The sequence below is a fragment of the Scomber japonicus genome, chromosome 23 (assembly GCF_027409825.1).
Source record: "Scomber japonicus isolate fScoJap1 chromosome 23, fScoJap1.pri, whole genome shotgun sequence".
NCBI lineage: Eukaryota > Metazoa > Chordata > Actinopteri > Scombriformes > Scombridae > Scomber > Scomber japonicus.
Window position 1 is genome coordinate 5885133 of NC_070600.1, and position 23640 is coordinate 5908772.

Consider the following 23640-nt stretch of genomic DNA (forward strand, 5'->3'; position numbering starts at 1 on the left):
TGAAGCCATCAGTCATAGTCCTTTTATTGCAAGTCTCAAAGTACGACAATATCCAACTACAGGGAAGTCCAACTTCAACTACAGGAGAACCGACTAGTTACTGAAGGATGATAGATAAGCACATCTATCCTCAAAGGAAAAGGGGAGAGTGAAGATTTGCCCATGTGGCCCAAGCCACTAACAATAGTCTTAGCTACAAAGTTAAGTACTTAACCACTAGTCACAATATCTAGAACAGAGTTCAGATATAATACCAAAGAGAGGTGGCTTGTTTAGGGGGTAGGATGTAGGGTAGGTTAGGCCAAAAGTGAGCCAGGGTGGACGTCTCACAGGATGGAGGGGATAGGGGAACGAGAGCGCCGTAGCGGGCAGGGCGATCCGTAGGGCGAGGTCACAGGAGACAATCTCAGAGCGTTACCAGTCATGCCCGCTATGTTGTTTAAGCTCCGGGATTTCTCATAGCCTTCAGATGAGGGGGGGGGGGGCGCGACAATAGAAGGTGGTGGTGGAGGTGGTGGTGGTTGTGGTTGTGCAGGAACAGGACATGAACACACACAGGCAGGCAGGCACGCAGGCAGGCAACGATCCGAGTCCGAGCCAGTCGAGTAAACAGAGACAAGACAGGAGACAGGAGTGAGACAGAGCAACAGTAACATACTGTATGGTGAGTGCATGCACAGCACATTTTCCTGACAATGGCAGTAAGGCAGATTGGAGTTAGTCAAATGTTTCTCTAAGCTGCTCTGGAGGGATAAATAACTTCATTGGCTGAGGTAAACCTGAGTGAATAGAGCCAAAGAACCACAATTTTTCTGGCTGTATATTCCATCTATTTTTGAAACATGTATCCAACCAAAAAAGACTCATGGAGCCATCACATTAACTCCAAGGTAGAAGTTGGAAATAATCTTGGGCAGCTGCCAATTTGGTGGAAAATCCTGTCACTGAAAATAGCTGGACTGTCAAATACATAAAAACCCTTCACTATATTACCCTTCCATCTGAAGGTAGGCTGCTTAATTGGGAACCCTTCCTTATACAGTCCATGCTAATATAAGGTACATTACAGTATATTATTGTCTAATTACAACTGGTAGTAGGTAAATACAGAGAAACTACAACTGAAACACTAAGAAAAACCTCCATAAGTACCCATCAACTCTACAACTCAACCTACCAACTAGGTACTGTGTAATTGTGACTGGTTCAGCTTATAACTTACAATACAATACAATTGCATACTACTTCCTGGGAAAGCAGTCAACCAGTTCTTAGAAACACCTCATTTATTACCCATGGATAAATAATTAATTCTAACTTGATTGATGGGTGACAAATGATTATGTTTCTAAGAACTGGTTGTCTACCTCACCAGGAAGTACGCCATTATATCAGGTATTACAAACCTAAACCAGTCACAAATACACAGTACCTAGTTGATAACTCAGATGTAACTGCGTACTTACTAGGAAGGTAGGTCTTAGAAACACTATCATCTATTAACCTTCAATTCAAGTTAGAATTGTAGTTATCCAAGGCTAATAGAGGAGGTGTTTCTAAGAATTGGTTGCCCACTTTCCTAGGAAGTATGCAATTGTATTACCAACCTAAAGCAGTCACAACTACACAGTACCTGGTTGGGTTGATGGGTAACAGTGGAGGTTTTTCCTAGTACTACCTATTACCAGCTGTAATTCACCACCTTTTTTCAGAGTAAAGACTTGGTTATTAGTGGTATGTAAAAGGAAGGGTCACCACTTAATAACACATTGTGGTCATGTCACATTGTCAGAGGGTAATTACAAGCAGCTGAGTGAGGAAAACCATCCACATGTGTGTCTCATTTTGAAGTCTAAGTCTGAGATATTAGGAATTTCTGAGTTTGCAACATTTATGCTAACATTAGACATCACCTCTACAGCCTTAATGCTGCATTTGTGCCAACAGAAAAAAAAAACAGGAAACAAGGTCCATTACTCCAACTTAGAAACGTTCTTTACTTGCTAGCCTTATAGTCACACAAGAATAGTTGTAAATGGGAATTCAGCTGAAATCCAGGCACATTTTTGTAATTACACATTAACAAACAACTTAATGCGCCAAATTCAATATATTGGTATTGGTATTTAGGTGCTTCGATGTAACTGCCATTCATATTTGACTTTTTTTTAATTGCTTTGATTGTATTTTCTTTTCTCAAATGGGGGATATTGCACAGTAGTTGTCAGAAATTCCCAATATCTCAGAAAAATGTACAATTATTAGAATGATGTGAATGTTTTATCTCGCTTGGCTAATCATAGTTTCAGCCTTTATGTAAACTATCATATGTGTACATATGTGACCTGGACTTATGCTAGCTTGCTAAGTATGCCACTTAGCTAAGGTGCTAACGTTCCAACACAATTAATGTCATGGTGATGAATGGATGAAGAATGAAATATCTTCCATTACAGTTTTGACCAGTTTCGTCTGCCATTTCAGGAAGCCAATCAGCTAATGATGGTTCTAAGGCTCCATCCACTCAGTCAACCAATCAGATTGCTTCAAACTCTACAGCAACTCCACCTCTGAGAAATGCTCATGTGATTAAAACTCCAGACTGCCAGTGTAAATGTAAAAACCTATTAGTCAAATTAGAGCTATCGCTATTCTTAAACTAGTAGCACAGAAGAATAGAATAGATCAGCACTCATTCATCTCATGGCATCATCATTAGTATTTTATCTCACATAAAATAGTTTAAATCTATAAATCTTACAAATGTACAATAAATGGTAATAAGTTTAGGGAATGCTTGTATACATGCACATAGTTGAAATATACATCAGTCATACAGACCCAAGTGTACATATTTAGACTGCCAACGTGCACATTATGTATCAAACATAGCTGTTACAGTGTATAAATCTAAGTTGTAGCCCGCACATACTGATGATGATGATGATTAAAAAGCCCTTAATTATTAATGCTCCAGTTATCTGTGCAGATTCACGACAGCTCAAACATCTAAAAATGCAGCATGTGATGCACGCTGGCAAATTTGCATTCGGTCACTTGGTGCAAAATAAACAAGCAAGCCAAAGCAGCCAGATCATTAATGGAGCATGCCAATCAGCTGGTGTAAGCGCTGATGAGGAACAGCTAATGGGAATGTGGCCTCATTACCATACTGCATACGGCACCATTTGTTTCACCGAGAAGGGAGGGTTGTAAATTAAACTGGGGGCTCTTTCAGAACCAGCCAAGCAGGCAGAACAATGGGTGGACTGGGTCTATGCCAACAGGTAGCGAGGCTAGAAGGGACCTGATGTTTAATGCATTAGTGACGGTGTGGCAGCAATCGCAACGATTGAGACGCTGAAGGCACAGCTGCTCGGCCGCCTACGCCAAAAAAACTGCTGAGGTGCCTCGCTGTGAGAAAGACCTCTAGATGTGCTCTCTAGATGATCTGAACCACATGTACAGTAGTTAAACTTGCTACAGTATTTCTGAAAAGCATCAACAAGTTAGAATATGGCTGTAGAAGTTAACATAAATTATGTATTTTCTCATTAGAGATCTTTAGAAATGGGGGGTAGAATTTAATTTAACAAAATCGTCCATTAGAGTGGCACTCTAATGGTATGATAGCGCTACTTTGCCTGCTATAGAGTGAGTACAGTAGCACTATAAGGCTATGGAGCAATATCACTGAAAGACATTTAGAGAGCTTCCTGGAGAGGCAGTTAAATTCTGATAGAAAGTAATTAGCTGAGGCTTAAAGCTTTCACATTACTGTGCAGATTAACACAACATGAATGCCCCAAGATGCCTGAGATAAAACTGAGGATTTAAGCCGACAAACAATGTTATGTGGTTTCTAAATGTTATTTCAGTGTGGTCAAAAGTGTTTTATGATTTTGTTGTAGTGACCACCTATCAAATGCCTAATGGCCTATCAAGCTGCAGCATGAATTCATTTCCATTGTGTTAGCTGCTCATTTTAGACATTTTGGTTCATGCCCTTTTTTGGGGCGAGGGACAGTAACAAGGCTTTCTGATAATGCAGAAGATGTGAACTTCACAATGACCTTTAGCTTGGGTCAAAGTGTTTGGAAAGTCGAGCCCTCTCTAAGTCTGACCTTTCCACCGATGCAGCGATACACGACTGGAGGCGATGACTGACAGGCAAATCATTTGGGAAAAATCTGACAGCAAAATTTGAAGACAAATTTTGTCGGTTATGCTTCTCATTGGAAACAATGATGAACAAAAATATTGGTTTCAGAAACACAAAAAGAAGAATCAGATTATCATGGTGGTGCAGAACCATGGTCAACTCATAATGATTGGCAAATTGACTTCTTCATTAATACAAACATTAAAACTAATAGTAACAACAATATTAATTGACTGTTTGCAAAACTCTTCCCTCAAGCAGTGATTGTCCATTCATAGGTTAGGAACGTAACTGTCAAGCTGTCAGCATTTTAGAGTTTTGTATTTTAGAGTTTTCATAATGCCAAAACTTAGCATATCATAAGACAGAAACTAACCTTTTTCTCACATAATACTAAAGTACTGGAGCTAAATAGGCATGATCAGTGCAACAATACTATCAAAGAAGTATATTATCATTTAACACCAATATTATTCTTGTAAATAATATTACTTTCTTTCTTCTTTTTTTTTTACTACATTTCTTACCACTATCCTTTTTATTAATGCTCTTTCTATTTTTGCTATCCACTTACTGTTGCAATAATGTACATTTCCTACTGTGGAACTAATAAAGGAATATCTTATCTTATCCTATCATTATCGCACAAGTGAAGGACTTTAAGGTTTAAACATAACCACAAGCTTCAAGAAATAAGTCTGCCACTGTAAACTGTATGTGTGCAGTGCTAGAATGGAAAGCTTGACAGACTAGCAACAGCGCCTACAGGGAACTGAGGGCCAAGTGTCAGTTAAAAGGCGTTTATACTGTAATTAACTGATTTTTCTGTTGATGAAAATTACCACACATGAAATTACCACATATTCATAATTATGTTTTTCTTGTCTTACATTAAAATACAGAATGTAACATATTTAGCAGGTTAAATAAAGAGTCACAAGATGACTAGGTTATATTTATTTGATTTAAATGTGAATGAGTCTATTGTACACACTGGTGATTAGCTGGAATTGTTTTTTTACGCAGTCGTAAATGTTAATGGGTTATACTGTAACAATGAAGAAGTCAACATGTTTATGAGTTGATGGGATTCAAATCTGTTACTGTAACAATTGTATTTCCTTCTGATGGTATGTATCTGAAATATCTGCTGGTGTATCATCACCTTAAAGCAGATGATACACTGGGCAATTTATCTGGGAGCTGAATATGGGCAATGAACCTGGCAACAGCCAAAAAAGTGAGCCACGGGGTCAGAAATTTATTCAAGTGTTTCCAGGCAACAAGAAAGCATGAATAAATTGTGAAGACAGCAACAGTTCTGAGTCAGCTGCATGGACACTGTTGCAGAAAAAAAGTTGTGCTGTGTCACTGCTGAGAACGGCAGCAGCACCATCTGGATCAGGGGTTACGTTACCTTAGCTCGCTAGGCCTGAACAAACAGCTTTCCCCCCCTCCAAGGATGTCGGTGTCCCAATCACTATGGATACGGATCAGCTGATGAGGATTGTGACTGATGTTTTCTCAGTTTTTAATATCTGTCTTGGAATTTATTTGACTGTTCTGACTGTTTTTTTGAGGTTATTAAACAAATATTCCACACAAACTGGTGGTGGTCACAGGAAATCCATTAGAGGTGAAACCTAACCAGACTCGGACAGACTGTCTAATGAAACAAAAATAAAACAGTATCAATGAACAATAGCAAGCATGAATTTCATAAGGATTCTGAATAAGACATGAAAATATGCATGCCTCTCAAACAAAGACTTATTTTAAAATATTTACTTAGAGTTGCATTTCGACACTCAGTTACCTGTTTTTCTTATCCCTCCGTCTGCAGGGCAGGTATAGTCACTAGCAGCGAGCAGAAAACATGTTCCAGCACTCCGGCGGTCCTGTTCTCGAGTGCTGGATCTTCGCATGGGCACCCTCTCCTCTGGAGACATGGTCAGGTCACTGCCCCCGCTGCAATCTGCTGACAGAACTGCGAGCAAGGAATGCGGACAGATTACAGACCTGAGAATGTGCTGCCAGGCTGAAAGAATAGATTCACATCTTATCAAGTCACATGCCATGTACACTGAAACAAATTTGTTTGCTGTAATCATTCCACTCGCTCATGCTGGCCAATCCTTTCCTAATGTGCTCCAAATAGAGGAGATGGGGACTGGAGGCTATAGCAGATGAGCTAGACAAATAAGGATTTTCCTCAGTTGGTCTTTTCAGTACAGAATTCTGTCTTTGTGTTTCCTTGGACAGTGTTTCTGTGCTGAGCCACAGTAGAGGGATTCTAAGATACAGTATAGAGGGAATTTCGTACTAAATAGACTGTAAAATTGGAAGATTTCCACTTCTTTTATATAACTCAAATGGCCGATCCTCAGATTTATAGTCTCTAATATTTCTATAATCACCAGAGAGTTTGCTTGAAACTGTCTTTAGTGTAAGTCAGACATCTAATAAAACCAAAGGACTTTACTAGAATGGACTCATGTCAGTGTTACATTTTTGGTGAAAATGACATCCAAATTATTTAACTTCCACTGTTATTAATCTGGCATTATAGGACACCGTCACTTCTGAAAGGGATAAAGAGAGGTAAGATCCAGGAAGCTAAAAACTCAATGCAAATATATGAAATAACAGTTTATATAAATGAAAAAAGCACTTGAAGTTATATTTGCCATTAAAGTATTAATACCTCATTATTCCCTTATATATTTTTTCTCACAATCTGACAGTTAATAAAATCTAGTTAAATATGAAGCACTACCTAAGTGTTATAGTTAGTAATCACATTCTCTTTGGGGAACAATGAATGAGAAACTTACTTCCCATTGGTATATTCTCAATAGTATATGAGCAGAGAGAGGGAGAGGGTTTGCAGGGTGAGGAAACGGGAGTTTTGGGGTGACAGGAGAATCACAGTCATGACAAATATCAAACAGCCTCCCACATAAAAAAGCCAGCGCCAAATGTCAAACTGACATGTAGCACAGCAGAGGTCAAAGGTCAGATGGAGTGTTGAGCTTGAATTGATCACAGAGACACATTGTTTTCTTATGTGCCAATGAGGGTTTACAACAGAAACAACAACTTTTACCTCTGGGATGCCTGCATTTGCTATACTCAAAGGATAAGATCGATCTTGATGTTAGTCTCAATAAATCTCTTTAAAAGAGAAAAAACAGCAATTCATTCATAGTACTAATAAGTGTTATCTGTGAACCCACAGCCTGATAGACTGTAGATGTTGTCTTTGTGCCAAGAGACTCTGTTTTTGTCCAAAACTATTAAAAGCTCATAAAAGAGTCATATCCTTGCATTTGGATGACATACTGTGGTTCCATCATTACAATGAAGAAGGCCAGTGTAATATATTCCTCTTAGCATGTAAAAGTGGCGCTGTATCCCCAGGTATTCCCAATGATGTCTTCCAGATATAGAATTACTCTCCAAACTCTGAAAATACAGTTTCACCATCGGCCATGTCCATTGTAATGATGGAATATATAATATATTGCATCAGTGTGGCTCTTTTATGTGTTTTTAATAGTTTATGGCACACATGTAGGCATAAGCTATTTTAGGCTTAGGCTCATTATTGCTTTTTGTCATATCAACTGATTTGTTGATAGTGATAAAAAGATGAATTGACACCAGTGTTTTTTTTGTTTTTAAAAGGTCTAATAAACCCACTACACCTGTTTAGCTTTCTGGCACATACAGTGATAGCATTATTAGATTAACCACTTGAAATTCTCAATATTTGAAATGATAATATTATGTATTTGAAGGATGGGCCGTGATGACAGACACAATTAGACAAAAGCAAAATTCTCATTTCTAGCAGGTGACTTTGCTGAAATGACAACACTGACAAGCTAATTTTATCAGTAGGAAGTTGGCTAATTCAACTAATATTAGCTGCATGGGTTGGTTGAAAACAGTCTCCAGTTGACTTTTCAATCTCTAAGACTGGATTTAAAACAAGCCAGCGGGAAGCATTTCATATAAAAAGCGTTTTGTAAAAGGGATTGTAAGGATGCGTTTGATGGCTATAACACTGTGCTAAAAGTCTGATTGCTAATTAGCTGCATGTCCCTCACCAGCAAATGATGCATGTGGAGGAAATGTAACATTGCTATGAGGGCTACTAACATTACAGAACTGCTAACATTACCTAGATTCCAGGACTGGCTTCCACACTTTGGCAAAATACTGTGACAGTTAATGTTTGTTCTTTTTTGACCAATGTAGTTAGTTAATGACATGCTAATTGGCCTGGGATATAATGTTGAGATACTTTTTCCTGCTGGCAAGCTAGTAGCCAGACATAGAAGCCTCTGTGAGAGCAGATAAGCATACAGTTTAGTCCATTTATTACACTTTTGCTTCTTTGTTTTTGCTCTTATAACAGCTCCATGTGCTTCATTATGTGGAGAAATCCTAAACTTGACAGGCCTGCTGGGCCTTGTTACTGTTACTAAGCTCTGCCTTTCAAATTGCCTTTCAGGGAGTTAATGAACTTTCAGTTACTTATAATAGTAACATAATACTACCAAGTAAGAAAACAATCAGTTTAATACAGAAATAATCATGTGGCAGTGTTCCTGCTACAGTGAATTTCTATTTATATCAATGTCAATATCCAAAACGTTAAATTCTTCAGTCTTTAGATTACTCTAAAGGTTTTTAAATGAAAGGTTTTAGCTGATATAATCCAAGAGTAAATCCATATACTGGAAGTTGAGAAGCCCCCCTCACATGAAACCCTTCACATTGGAACAAAAAGCAGGAGGCCATCTAAAGGACAATGAACAGGAGAGTAACCTTGCCAGCTCTGTATTTAAAATGACCTCTGAGGAAATCACACAGGCGACTAAACCAGATTGATTCTGCTTGTGCATGCAGTTGAGGAATGAATTATTCTTTGCGTATTGAATATAAGGTTCAGAGACCTTACAAACAGACGGTGAAGAGCTTAAAATGTGCACCTACCCTCAGGATTGTCTGCGCTAGAATTCAAAGAAAGTCAGTATACAGAGGTCGACACTAATTTCCATCAATATCAGATGTGTCAGTGTAAATTACTGACATGAGCCCAGAGGGAAAAACAGCCACCTACGGTTTAAGCAACAAATGAACAATCCCTACTAGGAAAGACTTTGACACAAGGACTATGAATTCTTATCAGCATGAGCTATTCCAATGCTTCTCCTTGTCTCAATACCTTTTGCATTGCCTCCCTTATCACTGTGGCAACCAGAGATGAGGGCTACAGGGCAAAAGAGCTCAGTCTTTTTTTTCGAGGCAGCTGCTGTGGTGTTCATAAGTCCCGAGGGGGAAAACCACTCCAAGTATCAGGGGAGAATCTGTCAAATGAACACTGCTTTCTACCTGATATGAGGTCCCTTATGGATTCTCCTCCCTGTCACTACATGAATAACACCCTTCGGTATAAGCTGAACTTTAATACTGAGGTGAGGTTGCTCATAATTTTTTTTCTCTCATATGGCCTTGGTATGGCCATATGGTCTTACCTGAGCGGTTGCGTTCTAGTACCCTGCCCCCTTTGACGTGGCACAGGTCACCTTGAGTGCTGTTGCATGTGGTGTTGAGATCGCCTTTGCAGTAGGTGGGAGACCCTCCCTGCACCACCTGAGGGATGTGTTTCTTCCTCTTCTTGGGCAGCTTCTGCTTGGCCATAGCCAGGGAATAGTACATCCCAAAGTTATTGACGATAACAGGCACAGGCATGGCTATCGTCAGCACGCCAGCCAAGGCACATAATGCCCCCACCACCATGCCTGACCATGTCTCTGGATACATGTCACCATAGCCCAGTGTAGTCATGGTTACCACAGCCCACCAGAACCCAATGGGGATGTTTTTGAACTTGGTGTGGAGGCTAGCAGTGGGGTCATTGGGCTTAGCGCCGATGCGTTCAGCATAATAGATCATAGTGGCAAAAATTAACACTCCCAATGCCAGGAAGATGATGAGCAGCAGGAATTCATTGGTGCTGGCCCGTAGTGTGTGGCCCAACACCCTAAGCCCCACGAAATGACGTGTAAGCTTGAAGATACGGAGGATACGAACAAAGCGCACCACCCTGAGGAACCCCAACACATCCTTGGCAGCCTTTGAAGAAAGGCCACTCAGCCCTACCTCCAAGTAGAAAGGTAGAATAGCCACGAAATCGATGATGTTGAGCACGCTCTTAACAAACTCCAACTTGACCGGGCAGAAGGTCACACGTACCAGGAACTCAATAGTAAACCAGAAGACGCAAACGCCCTCCACGTACGTGAGCGCAGGGTCAGTTTCAATCTCGTACTGCGGGCCCGGGTCCGGAAGGCTGCTGTTCCGCATAAGCTCCGTCTTGTTGATGATGGTGTTGAAAGCCTCATGAGTCTCCAAGCAGAAGGTGGTGATGGAGACCAGGATGAAGAACAAAGATGCAAAGGCAATAAACTAAAGGAGAAGGAAAGAGAAAAGAGAATAACATGTTACTACAAACATGGTATTTTAGGTTATATGAACCATGACATCCTATGCACCATCCCTGCTCAGTGTGCATGCAATACAAATATCAATCACGTGATTTACTCTTGAGAAAAAGGATGAACTGACATGTTTAATTAACTAACATCAATTTGAATGGACTCTAGAGAGAGGAGCAATCTATTAGCAAGAGCAACAAATAAACACACACCATGGGGTACTCCTTTAGGAAATGGGAATGTAGATGTAGTCAGATCTAATTAACTACCTTTGGTATGTTGGGCAGTTGGCAGTAATGCAAGCAGGGAAGTGGTATAACCAACCAAGCCACCTTAGACCTTCAGACTCATTAGGGAGTTGAGAAAGCTAGTTATTTTTGTGCATTGCTTTGATTTTTTGTTTCTGTAAATCTCTTATAGACTTTTACCATACAAATCTTCATGCACTCAATAAAATGGATTATTATTATTAGTGTTAAAGTAGCTGGGAAACCTTTACAAACTTGACAGAATGCATCAACATTTATGGTTCCTATACTTTTCGTTGCCCCTTAAGTTATGATACCTTGCCAGAGGTTGCATAAGTGTACTAATTGCGACCAGGTCAACTAACAAATGACTTTTTTTCCTGTTGTTTCTATTCAGAGGTAAAAACAGAAGTAAAATTATTCACAAGACAAAAAAAGACTAGATGACAGTCTATTTTTCCTTCTTCTTTCCCATCCTCCGATTTATTCTGTACTCTCAGATTTTCTCAAATTTGTCTTGTGAATTCATGCTATTCAGGAACTACTTGATAGGTATGTCAAAATCATTTCAACTCAAGGCACACTTTCAATCCCTTGAAGGGTCTCTAAAGTGGATGGAGTTTGTTCAGCTGTCATGGAATTTGCTTAGATGTAATCCATAGGTGTCACAACTTAAGTATGGAACTAATATGGGTCATCTGATAACAAGGACCATCATTCCTTTCTGTTGAAGGATGGTCTATGTCGTCAAATATGGATGGTCAAGAAGGTCATGGTCAAGAATTAACTTTGGGATTCACTAATTAATAGTTCCTCAATCAAATTAGTTATTGTAATTTGAAATGAAAGTTTAAAGATATCGATTGTTTCACAATTTGTATGTATTGCTTTACAATTGACTTTAATCTTAGGAGTCTGCCATGGTTGGTGAAAAAACTGGCAGCCCAACTGAGCCTATAAGCCTTCTTAATAAGTGTGCTGGTGTACTTCTGCTGGTCACAGGTAGTTCTTGCCATTAAAAACAACATTGTGTTGTCTCCAACACTGTGTGTGATCCTTTTTTTGCGTCACAATATAGCACACATTACAAATGAAAGCCATCTTTTCTCACTTGTCCCTGTTGTGTCTGAGCAGCAGTGTCTGAAGGCAAAGTCAGGCAGCGCTAGCGATACCTAAATAGTCCTCTTGGGTGCTATTTGGTAACTGCTTCATTCATATTTACTGCCAACATGAAGAAATGCATTGAAATAACTGTTTTATTGGGATGCTCTATCCTCATCCGCTTTGGGTAAGCCAATAGGGGAGAAACAAGGTTATGTTAGCATTGAAGGAATATAAAAATGTTATTGGCAATGAGGACGAGCAATTTCAGAGCTTGACAATAACACTGACAATACAGCAGTAGGTTCAGAGTGAATAAATATGAATCACTAACCTCCTCTACATTTTATGAATATAAAGTTTCCGTACAAAACATCCCAATTATACTTGAGTTGATGGAAAATAATTCAAATAACCTCTTTTGCCATTCTGCCTTCTTTAATTGGCAAAATGGCAGAATGCTGATACACTGCAGCTGAATCTGTAAGGCAACATTATTAAATGATGACTCATCTACAGATTTTATTGAGTTTTTTTTCTCTCAGCAGATCATGTTTTGTTTTGGTGTTCTTTTGCAAAGTGTTTAATGAACCACCTGTCAGATGCAGAGCTTACATCCAGCTATTCGACTGGCCTGGAAAAAGCTCTGGCTGAACGTGCAAACATCCACGTCTCTCTCTCCCAGAGCTAGACGGAGCAGATTTCCACACATGCAGCCTACTATGCTTATCCTTTCTCCACCTTCCTCCCACTATCCACACACTTGTACACTCTGCCTACTGAGCTCTAAAGAAGTCGTTTCACACCCTGCTTTCTTTTTGGATTGCGTGACTCATACACACTCTGAAAATATCACTGCCACTATTTGGGTCACCCTGCTCATGAACTGTGTATGTACGTTCAATCTACGGCTGCTAGCATAGGCTCTGGTCATATATTATACATGTGGCTTTACCGTTCTGTAAGTGCATGTGTTCATCCTTCTCATTCACTGCTGCTGTTGTAAAGGCACAGCAAAATGTTGCAAAATGACACCTTCAGTTTGACAAGGTTGTTCAGCATCACTCAGCAGTTACTCAGCAACTTTCTACATTCAGGAACCAGGCAAGGACGTCTTTTTAATACTGAAAATGTCATGCAGCTACTTGCAGTGATAAACTTCTTATTCACAAAATGTTTGAAAAAGTATAGTTCAAAGTTAAAGGAATGTCTGTTATTAACACTGACCTTGTCATTTTCTTTTGTGTTGTACACAGTGATATATCAGTAGTAACATAATCTTGCTCAACATCACAAGAGAAAGAGAACAGAGAGATGTTTTAATGTTTCCAACTCTAATATTGCTTTTGGCTGCATTGTGTTTTATCTATTAAATATATGGATTTAAATCTTTACCCTCTTCTATACACTAATCCAGGCTGTAGGCAGATGCAAACAAGCCATCAATACTGTACTAACATCTCTTGTACACACTGTCCAGTGGAGTGTACTGTATATAAATGAGTTAACTTCATCAAATACTGCATGAAATTAAGGTTATAATCTGTCAAAACTTTCAATTGGATGCAGATGTCCTTATTCATTTTTACCTGCAAATCACCCAAATCAAACTTACTGAGCTATGCTGCTATCAGATGCTGTATGGTGGCTGGGAAGTGCAAAACAACATTACAAACTGTGAAACACTTTTATAAAGCTTGAGACAAATTTACATTTTGGAAAACATTTGTACACATCATACAAAAAAATTACATGAGCAAAACACTTTTACCAAGGACAAAACTAATTTACATTTTTGGAAACAAATTGACAAGATGCAAAACACTTTACCAGTCCTGAAACAAATGTACAAATGACACAATCTTCACAGAAAGGGGATGATCCAAATACCGGAAGTGACGCGGAAGTAGTTTGGGTGATTATGATGCCCGAAATTATGGATTACAAAAAAATGTGATGACTGTAATCACAAACCAACAAAAGGCAGGCTGTAACTATTACACAGAACTGTCACATCCTCATCATCTATCAATCTACACACCGCTAGAAAGTCCAACATATCAATCAGGTGGATTAGTTTATATCAGTGCAAAATGGCTCTTTGATGCTGCTGGAAAAATCCTGCATTCGTGTTACATAAAAATAAACAAATTACTGATTGATAAGTGGCTTTAATGTCAACATCAAAGTCATAATTGTAACAAGGGGGATGCAGAGTCTACTAAAAGCTGGAAGTCCAAACAAATATTGGATGTCTTTCATTCAAGGTTAATTAAATCCATGCACACAGTATATCTAATCCTCACATAACCATCTGGAGCTGCCTGATGATGACAACTCTTGGAAGCTAGTAAAAATGGGAATGTTTCTCATCACTGCCATTCAACCAATATGGTGTTAACTTTATATAACACCAAAAAAGAAACACAATGCACCACGTACCAAAATTATCCCAGAAATGCAAGGTACAATAGAGACAACATCATAAAAAAAGTATTAGAGGTGTTTTATGATGGATTTTCCTGTTGCTCTTAATGCAACAACTTTCCTTCCACTACTCAATTGTAACTTTCTCTGTGTCTCACCCCCTCTCTGCGTCTTTATCTTGCCTCCGCTCTTATCGTGACATTGGCTGAAACTAACAGCAGGACAACCTGAGCTGTTTCCTTTGGCTGCTTGGATGCTGCGCCGACTAATGACAACTGCCGTCTCGTGCTGGGCTGTAATTTTGTTGCGTTCACGTCTACAGAGAGAGGATATATCATCTCCCCAGTGCACACCGGCCTGTAACATCTGAATCATGTCACATTAAACAAGCCAGACAACAAACACACATGCATACAGAGAGGAATAACAACGCGGGTGTACAGGCACAGCCTCGCAAACATGCACAAGGTTATTTATGACAGACATTAAAAATGCAAAGGCGCTACTCTACCATGTGATTGCAACAGGCACATGCTTCTCGACATCCTGATTCCCAGCACACACACTCTGCATGCAAAATACGTCCTGTACTTATATAAATCGCCGTTTGAGGGGAGCGGATGTGGCACAGACAGTCCATCTCTGAACAATGCAGATCTAATTTAGCCCGAGGACTCGCCCCATTTTTCAACCATCATTTTCATTACCTCTAAGGCTTTTAGCTTTATGCTCTCTCATTGGCAACGCTGATAATGGCCAAGGTTGCTGGCGTAGAGGTCAAACATATGGCCTTTATGATACACAGAACCTGTGTGCTGAGTAAAGTCCCATATATGCAATTTTTGCAGATGATTTGACCAATTAGAATGCTCTGTAAATGACCTGGAATGAGACTTTACTCCAGTATTTTGCGTCAGGATATTATGGTGGTAATGTCATATGATTGGTTGGTCACTACCATACGTCTGACATTTTAGTCCACAGCAAAGTACACATACTGTACAGATTGCCATGAAATTTGCAGTGGGCAGTAATATGTTAGGCTTTTCCTGGTTGTCCCTGATTGGTTGACACTGCTCACGGAAAATAACTGGATCTGGGTTGGAAAATTTTACACCCAAGAAATACTGATTCCACCAAATTGATCTTAATTATTAGGTAATATTTACTCCCTGCAGGCAGGCAAAAAGTGCATGTATTATTATAGTACTGTGATGGTAATTGTAAAGTGAAAGGACGTAACTGGCCACAAAAAGCTAAAAAACAGCTAGACTAGCTGCAGCACATGCTCACGGCCAAAATACTATTCCAAATTTAGTTTGGAATAAATTTGTGCTCTGGCAGAAGTATCCTCATTTGGTGTCTGCAGAACTTGAAATGTTGTACAAATGTGTACACCCTGACCTTTCCTCAACTAAAACTCATGTCTATGACAAGCCATCTTAAAAAAAACTATCAGCTGAAATTCTAGATTACTCCACCAGTCTATGGAGGTAGCCTCTTTGGTTTGACCCCTGAGATAACCATGGCTGACATCACACTGAAATTAGCTGTCAAGGTCCCTAAAAAAACCTCCAGTGATTTTTAACACATATGCAATGTAAAGATAGCGTAACATGCAGTTATACTTTTATTTTTCGCAGTCCATCCATGAGAGTCATCTGTGTGTTTGTGTTAGTTTAAGTATAGCTTGCATACAGTAGTTGCAATTTAGCCAGCCAGCTAGCTTAACCGATCATTGTTACACTGCTACATCATGGATATACTAGGAGAACTGGATACCAGACCCGTTGCTTCTACGATGTAGCCACTGCTACAAACCATTATTTAGGGTCTCGGGGGATTTCTTTTTGTTGCAGTACCAATAGTGGCCTTTGCGATAAATTAGCGCCATTCAGTTGTCTTAATACATCCATATGCTTTATGTTCAAGTCTTCTGGTGTTTTTAGCTGTTAACAAACAGCTGTGCTTAGCTATTACCAAACAACTTCTGATACACTCCCCGTTAGGACAAGCGACCCTGACTTGCATGTAGCCCAGGAGAACCAAGATGGATCGCAAACACATTTTTAAACTGGCAATTGAAAGAACATATAAGTGTAAACGAAAGTGTATTAAATCATATGGATTTTATCTGGATATAAGACACTTCAAATGACAAATGTCAGTGGGCCACGATATATTTGCCATATGGAGCACATTTACGCTCCCAAGGTGAAACCTCCTGATGTTAATGACACCATGACCCTTCATCTAGTGCTACCCTGAGGACAACATTTTTAGCGGTAGGCTGTAACAAAACAAAATAATCAGTATATTGTTTGTTATATTGTATTGTTCTGTCAAACACTTTTGAATTGCAGGATGTAATAAACATTTCAGTCCCTTGGAGCTACTACCGAGGCATTTTGCTTTACTGAATTTTGAGTTTGAGTGCAACACCATGACTATTTTTCTCTTTTCATACAAGAAACCACCCTTATTCAGTACAAAAAACAACTGGTGGGATGATTCACATAAAACACAATAAACAGAAAACCTTTATTTAGTTTTGTCTGTTTCTGTTGTAGCAATAATCTATTGTGCCTTGGTTGAATGTTTTCATATCAGTGTACCTAGCAATGAATCATAAACATATTTCCTTATACATATTATCCATGCAGTCCTTAGTTATTGAGGAAAGCTGTGCAGAATGATAGAAGACCTGCATTTCAAATAACTGAGATAGTAGATGTAGATGGCAAAAAAGAAAACATAACTTTTAAAAAATAATAGAGAAACTCTTTGCATCATACAAGCTCAGTGGTTTTACTTACAGGCTCTGTGTATCTCTTATACATTCTTTACAAACAGAGTGATTTATTAGGACCTAACAGATTCAGTCAGCAGCTTTTTCACCACTCCAAACACTGATGGGATGCAATCGTGCTTCACAGTCCTAAAGCACAAAGGCATCCTCATAATCACATCATTTTTCGTAGGACATCTGCCACTCCCTGGAACTCTGCCTGTCCTCAGCCGAGGGAAGAGACACGAGGAAAATGCCAGATCAAACAGCTTCGATCACATGATCCCCCAGCGGATTACATCTGCCACTTGGCCTGGAGCTGCCAGCGCCAGTGGTCCAGGGCACTGACTCCAGAGCTATGCAGCCTCAGGTTGTAAACAGTAACTGATACACCAGTATGGGCGTCACATTAGAAAGCTAATAGAAACGAAAAACGTGGTGGTCTGCAGATACAGTGGAGGAACAAGGCTGTCAGCGACGGGTGGTAAATCAAATGTGACTAAACTGAAGGCTCCAGTCTGTGATTGTAAAAATATAAACCAAAACATTAATTTCTGCCATTTTCTAGAATGTAGACCAGCTTGATTATCGTTACTTGCTTACTTTGCATTGAATTGAAGTAAGTAAATCTTAGGTAAGTCTTTCTTGGATGATGAGAAAGTGTATTCCATAAATAAAGAGTTAAACTGGAGTAGATCAAGTCAACCTTCCAGAACATATTTACACTACTTGTAACATTCCATTGGCTACTTTGGCATGAGAAAACCTCCAAATATGTCACCATATCATCTTGTAACTCTTTATAAAGACTTAATTAGACTTGGTTAGTCCATCACCTTAAGACTCAAATATCACAACAAATATTGGATACATTTCAATTCCAATTTGGTAGACACAATCGTGGTCCCCAGAGGAATCCTACTGACTTTTGGTTTTGAGTGAAATATCTTGACAACTACTTTCTGATCTAGAACTTTGGTGCAGAAATTCAGTCTTCCTCAGAATGAATTACTCTGATGATCCTCTGACTTCTAATCTAACACCACCATCAGGTCAACATTTCACTTTGTTCAATAGTTTGACCACTACTTGCAAAGCTAATGACAAAACCATTTGCCTCATCTGTACTTTGCCTACAGCTAATTAGCAGATGCTGGAATGCTAATTCTGGTGAACGTGATAAAAATTCTAACAGGAAATCTGCATGTTGTTTTTTTCATTTGTTAATGACTGAAGTAAATTACCTGTCTGGCTGAAATTCATATTTGCCAAAAGGCTTTTTTCACCCACATAATTGATGAAGCAAGAAAAAATATTTTCTCACATACCTCTAGTGGTATCTACCCATACAGAGATCTTCGCTTTACTTTTCCAGTTTTTAAGCTGTCTCTGCTGTCAACCCAATACAATGGTGGTCAGTTGAATTTTGATTGTGGTGCTAACAGCATTGACAATTACATTACAAGCAGCAACACTACTTCCTTAAAACTGGTTGTGTTACTAGACAATCCACAGAGGATGGTATACACAGTTTTCATTGGGACTATTTCTTCAGTTGTAGTAGTTTTAAAGAAAACAGTAAGCACCATAAATTAAATTACATCATTCACCTTCCGTGTGTTGAAATCTTAAAACTAAAACTATTTGCATGGTTAGGGAAGGGAAAGGGAAAAGTAAGTGAAAATGATTTTGTACAAATGATTTTTTAAATTTAACCCTGCTAGTATTTGAAATATTCTCTGGTAACGCCAGCACTCAATCAGAAAGCTAAAAACAGAATGACCCTCATGGGTCACACATTTTTCTGTACATCCCTTCATCTATTGGCAGCGCAGCATGTTGGATGGGCAAAACTTTGGCATCTTCCCACTGAAAAATCCCCCCCACCCACGCAACCAGGCAGTCTACTGCTCTGCTGAGGTTCTGTTTCAGAAACCGCCCTGCTGGCCCAGCCAATCAGAGCACTCGCTGCCCCCACCTCCTCGGGACTGCCACCATCTGTTTGACACTATGGATGGAAGCTGTGCACTCCGATCCTGGCCCGAGACCACCATCCATCGCCATGCTGTTTCAGTCCTGCTAAGCTGCCGTGACATCATCAAGCAAAGGGGACCCCGGAGGTGCTAACACAGTCCACAAGGATCTCAAACACACACACACACACACACACACACACACACACACACACACACACACACACACACACACCAACATACGTCTACACACTGACATAATTAAACCTATGGGGTTTTGGGGTTTGAGCTTGTATATGGTTTGCCTTCTGTTTCTGCATGATTGCCTGGTTATAATTTCAATCAGGATTTAGGGCTTTTCCACTGTGTATGTACATGGAGTCTGCAGACGTGTTAAACTGCAAATCCAAATGAAGACAGCAGTGTACAGTATGCAAAGACAGCTTACATGTACTGTGAAGGGTAAACCCAACTTAAACCAGTTTATAGGCAATGTAGATCTTATGGTATGGTTTGTGGTTCTTGCTGTGTCTTTTTAACTAGCGCTTACATTACAGAAAAGATCTCTCCACTGACCTTCTGGAAAAGTGCTGCAAAGTGTCTGAGCCAAAATATATTTGTTAACATTTACAATTCCAGAGGGACTACTGTAAAAAGACTGAGTCTTCAACCATGCTAGAGACCAGTTTAAAATGTACCATCCTGTTTTTGAGGGGACCATAAATTATTGATTTAAAAGCTGTTTCATGGACAGGTGTGGTCAGGTTTGTTATTTCATCATCAATTAAACAGGTAAAATGTCTGGAGTTGATTCCAGGTGTGGTCTTTGCATTTGGAAGCTGTTCCTGGGAACCTACAACATGCAATCTAAAGAGCTGTCAATGCAAATTAAACAGGCCATCCTTAGGCTGCCAAAGTAACACAATGCACTGGTGAACTTGTAACACAAAAAGGTCCACAGAAGACAGCAGTGGTGGATGATTGCAGGATCCTTTCCATGGTTATGAAAAACCCCTTCACAATATCCACCCAAGTGAAGAACACTCTCCAGGAGGTAGCATGTCATTATCCAAGTCTATCATTAAGAGAAGACCTCACAAGAGCAATTACAGAGGGTTCACCTCAAGGTTCAAACCATGCATAAACCTCAAGAATAGAAAGGCCAGATTAGCCTGTACCAGAATAATGGGAAGAAAATAGTGTGGATAAGGCTTGGAACGGCTCATGATCCAAAGCATACCACATCATTTGTAAAATAAGGTGAAGGCAGTGTGATGGTTGGGTATGCATGGCTTCTAATGGGTCACTAGTGTTTATTGATGATGTGACAGAGGACAGAAACAGCCGGATGAATTCCGAGGTGTATAGGGATATATCTGCTCAGATTCACCCAAATTCAGCAAAGGTCATTGGACCATGCTTCACAGTACAGATGGACAATGACCCAAAACATACTGTGAAGGCATCCCAAGAGTGTCTAAGAGCAAAGAAGTGGAATATTCTGTAAAGGTCGAGTCAATCACCTGATCTCAACCCAATTACTTTTGAGCCCCTGAAATAGGTCTGTGTATAAAAATGCTTGCAGTTCCTAACATTTTTAAACTGTAATTTTGTCCAACCCCTTGAATTAAAGCTGAAAGTCTACACTTCAACCACATCTTGATTATTTCATTTCTAATCCATTGTGGTGGTCCAGAGCCAAAATTACGAAAACTGTCACTGTCCAAATATTTATGGACCTAACTGTAAGAGTATAGCCTATTAAAATTGAATTCGAAAAAGGTTCAAACATGCATAGAATGCTGACTCTATAACTTAAAAAAATAAGATATATATCGGTGACTATTGGATGACATAGTCACTGATACCAATATATCTGTAATAGGCCAATATCGGTCAATAATATTGGGTGATTGACATATATCGGTCGGACTCTAGTTTATGCCATTACAGTAGGTACAACTTCTAAACTGTGCCTCATTAGAAAATGAAACAGATCGTTTCTATTATTGTGTGACATTCTTCATATGAATCCTTGCCTGCGGTATTAAGCTTATGTAAATTAGTGTATAAAGATGGGGTTATTTAAGGGAGTAAAACAAAAACAAAATCTGTCTTTAATCTTCTGAAAAATCCTTTATGTCAGAGGTTGTAGTTTAAGCTGCTTTCAAATTACCACAACATAAATGCAGAGAGGTAGGGATGCACACAGCCACAGCCGTCCTCCTCGTCCTCGTCCTCCTCCTCTCCCTCCATCTCTGTCTCTCTCCCACAGACACACAGTTCAGCTCCAGCTGGAAGCAGAGACCCCCGGGCAGAGATATCCCTCCGTCTGTTGCTCCGTGTCTGTCACTCACTAGTGTTGTGTCTCTTCAAAGCGACCCCCCCCTCTCCTCCTCCCTTCCACATCACCACCAACCCACGATACTGACAACACACCAGGGAATGACACTGATCAGCTTACTTAATGACAGGAGCATCTCTCTTCCCTTATGCATCGTTCTGTCCCTGTCCCTTTTTTCTTTCTCCCGCTCTCCCGCCATCTCTTCATGCTGCCTAGCAACCATTGAATCAGGGCTTGTAAACAAAAGTCAAATATACTCTGCAGCTCATTGTTTAAGAGTTTTGCCAACCTATGATCCCACCAGGTTAAAGATTTTGGCAGTTGGATAGAACAAAACTGATTTTACCTTCTCTAACTTCTAACTTCAGGCTAGTCAAGGTCTTTGTCTATGTGGATTACAAACAGTGTTGGGAAAGTTATTTGAAAATTAAGTAATTACTTAGTGTAATGTAGTAATTACATTGATAATTACTCAGCAACAAAAGTACCGTACGTTATATTACTTGTTAAGGCCCATTTATGCTCAACTATTTGAAGATAGGTCTTTTATGCAAGAGGAACATTATCAATATCTCCTCCACAGTCGCCATGTTTGTTTTTGAGTCTGTTAAATAAATTTAGACTCTGTGCTGCCCCCTGGTGGATGTATTGGTTAACATCCAGGCCATCGTAAAGGACGCATGGAAGTATGTGAGCAGTGATAGTAACATCGTTTGAAATGGATGTACACATTTTCTTATGTACGTTGAGCAAAAATGGGCCATTACTCAGCCAAATGTGACTTTTGTGGTTTATAAAGTGAACAGAAAACAGTTTGAAAAGCTTTATTGACCATCCAACAGCCTCAATGACTGAACACAGTAACACCAGAAGTCTCAGCTGCATGACTCACAAACCCTCCAACCCTGAACTAAACCAGCATCAGGTGATTCCTGAATGTAGGCGTACCTGTGGCCAACATTAGCAAGCTACAACACAACTTTGGAATTACTGAAAGTTGCATTTCTCTTCCTTTGGAGTGTCAGCTGAACAGAGACCACACCAACCTTTCCTCAAAAAGTTCCTCCATTGTTATTTGTTCTTCGTGTCTCACTAGAGCTACGTATCGGGTAGTGACAGCAACACTGCCCCCACAGTTTCCGGTGGTACTGCTCCGTTCGGTCCGTATCCGTAAGCTTTATGGAAACGTGCAGAAATATGGACGAAATGAACGCGGAACACAGACAGAAGGCTCCGTCCGTATCCGTATCTGTATTTAACGTTGAGCATAAGTGGGCCTTAAGACAGAAATCATGCTAACTACCAAGTGTAAAAGTGATGGAGCACTACTGTAATATAAGTACTAAGTTTCAAATGGCAAAAAAAGTATTATTACTGCAATGCAATAATTGCCAAACACTGTTTACAACCTTACAAGCCTATAACTTTTGGTTATATGGGTTAGGGTTAGGGTTAGGGATATCTATTTCAACGCAGTCCAATTCAGAGACAGACAGCAGAAGAAAACCTGGCACTAATCTTGATTTTCTTGATTGATTGAGCCAAATCAAGCAAAGGTTAAAATATGATATCATTTGAATGAACCGTTTCAAACATGCTTAAGGTCTGAACTTACCCTCCTCCTACACACACACACACAAAGAAACAGGCTGACTACTGTGGTCACATGTATATGTAGATATATTTAAATATATATATGCAGTTCCCTCTGTTGTGCTTGTCACCTGCATGCTTCGCAGACTCCGAGGAGAGGTGATGAAAGCTACACGCACCCACTCAAACGCATATTATTAATAGCTTTAAATCCCAAGGGCCAACCTCTACATAGAGCATCTACACACCGCTGTGTAAACGACCAGGTTTCCATGACACTCAGTCAAAACCACCGCAAATCCATGACAGGTGAGAAAAAAAAACATTTCAACACTTTGGTAACCTCAGTATACCAAAATATAGTGCAGTGGCAATGCATGTTGGGTTTGAAATACCGTGACTCTTATTCTTTCTGGAAATGTCATTCTTTTGCTCCATTTTTTCATTCTCTACCTACAGCAGACAAGAGTAGTGTGACAAAGGAATCGATCACAC

At 39.7% G+C, this 23640-nt stretch overlaps 1 protein-coding gene across 5 annotated transcripts in view; it reads right to left on the bottom strand.

Annotated features, from left to right (window-relative positions):
• Positions 1-259: 259 nt before the first annotated feature.
• kcnc2 (potassium voltage-gated channel, Shaw-related subfamily, member 2) overlaps positions 260-23640 on the bottom strand; it is a 90172-nt gene continuing 66791 nt past the window's right edge. Inside the window, exons 2-4 of one of the 5 annotated variants that reach the window (XM_053313770.1) lie at positions 9709-10642; positions 5979-6101; positions 260-463 (exon numbers count right to left, since the gene is read on the bottom strand). In XM_053313770.1, the coding sequence (XP_053169745.1) occupies positions 327-463; positions 5979-6101; positions 9709-10642 (1194 nt within the window). In that variant the 3' untranslated portion in view covers positions 260-326. Of the gene's footprint in view, positions 464-5978; positions 6155-9686; positions 10643-23640 lie in introns of all 5 variants that reach the window. The other 4 variants (XM_053313769.1, XM_053313768.1, XM_053313767.1 and 1 more) reach the window with 4 other exon arrangements.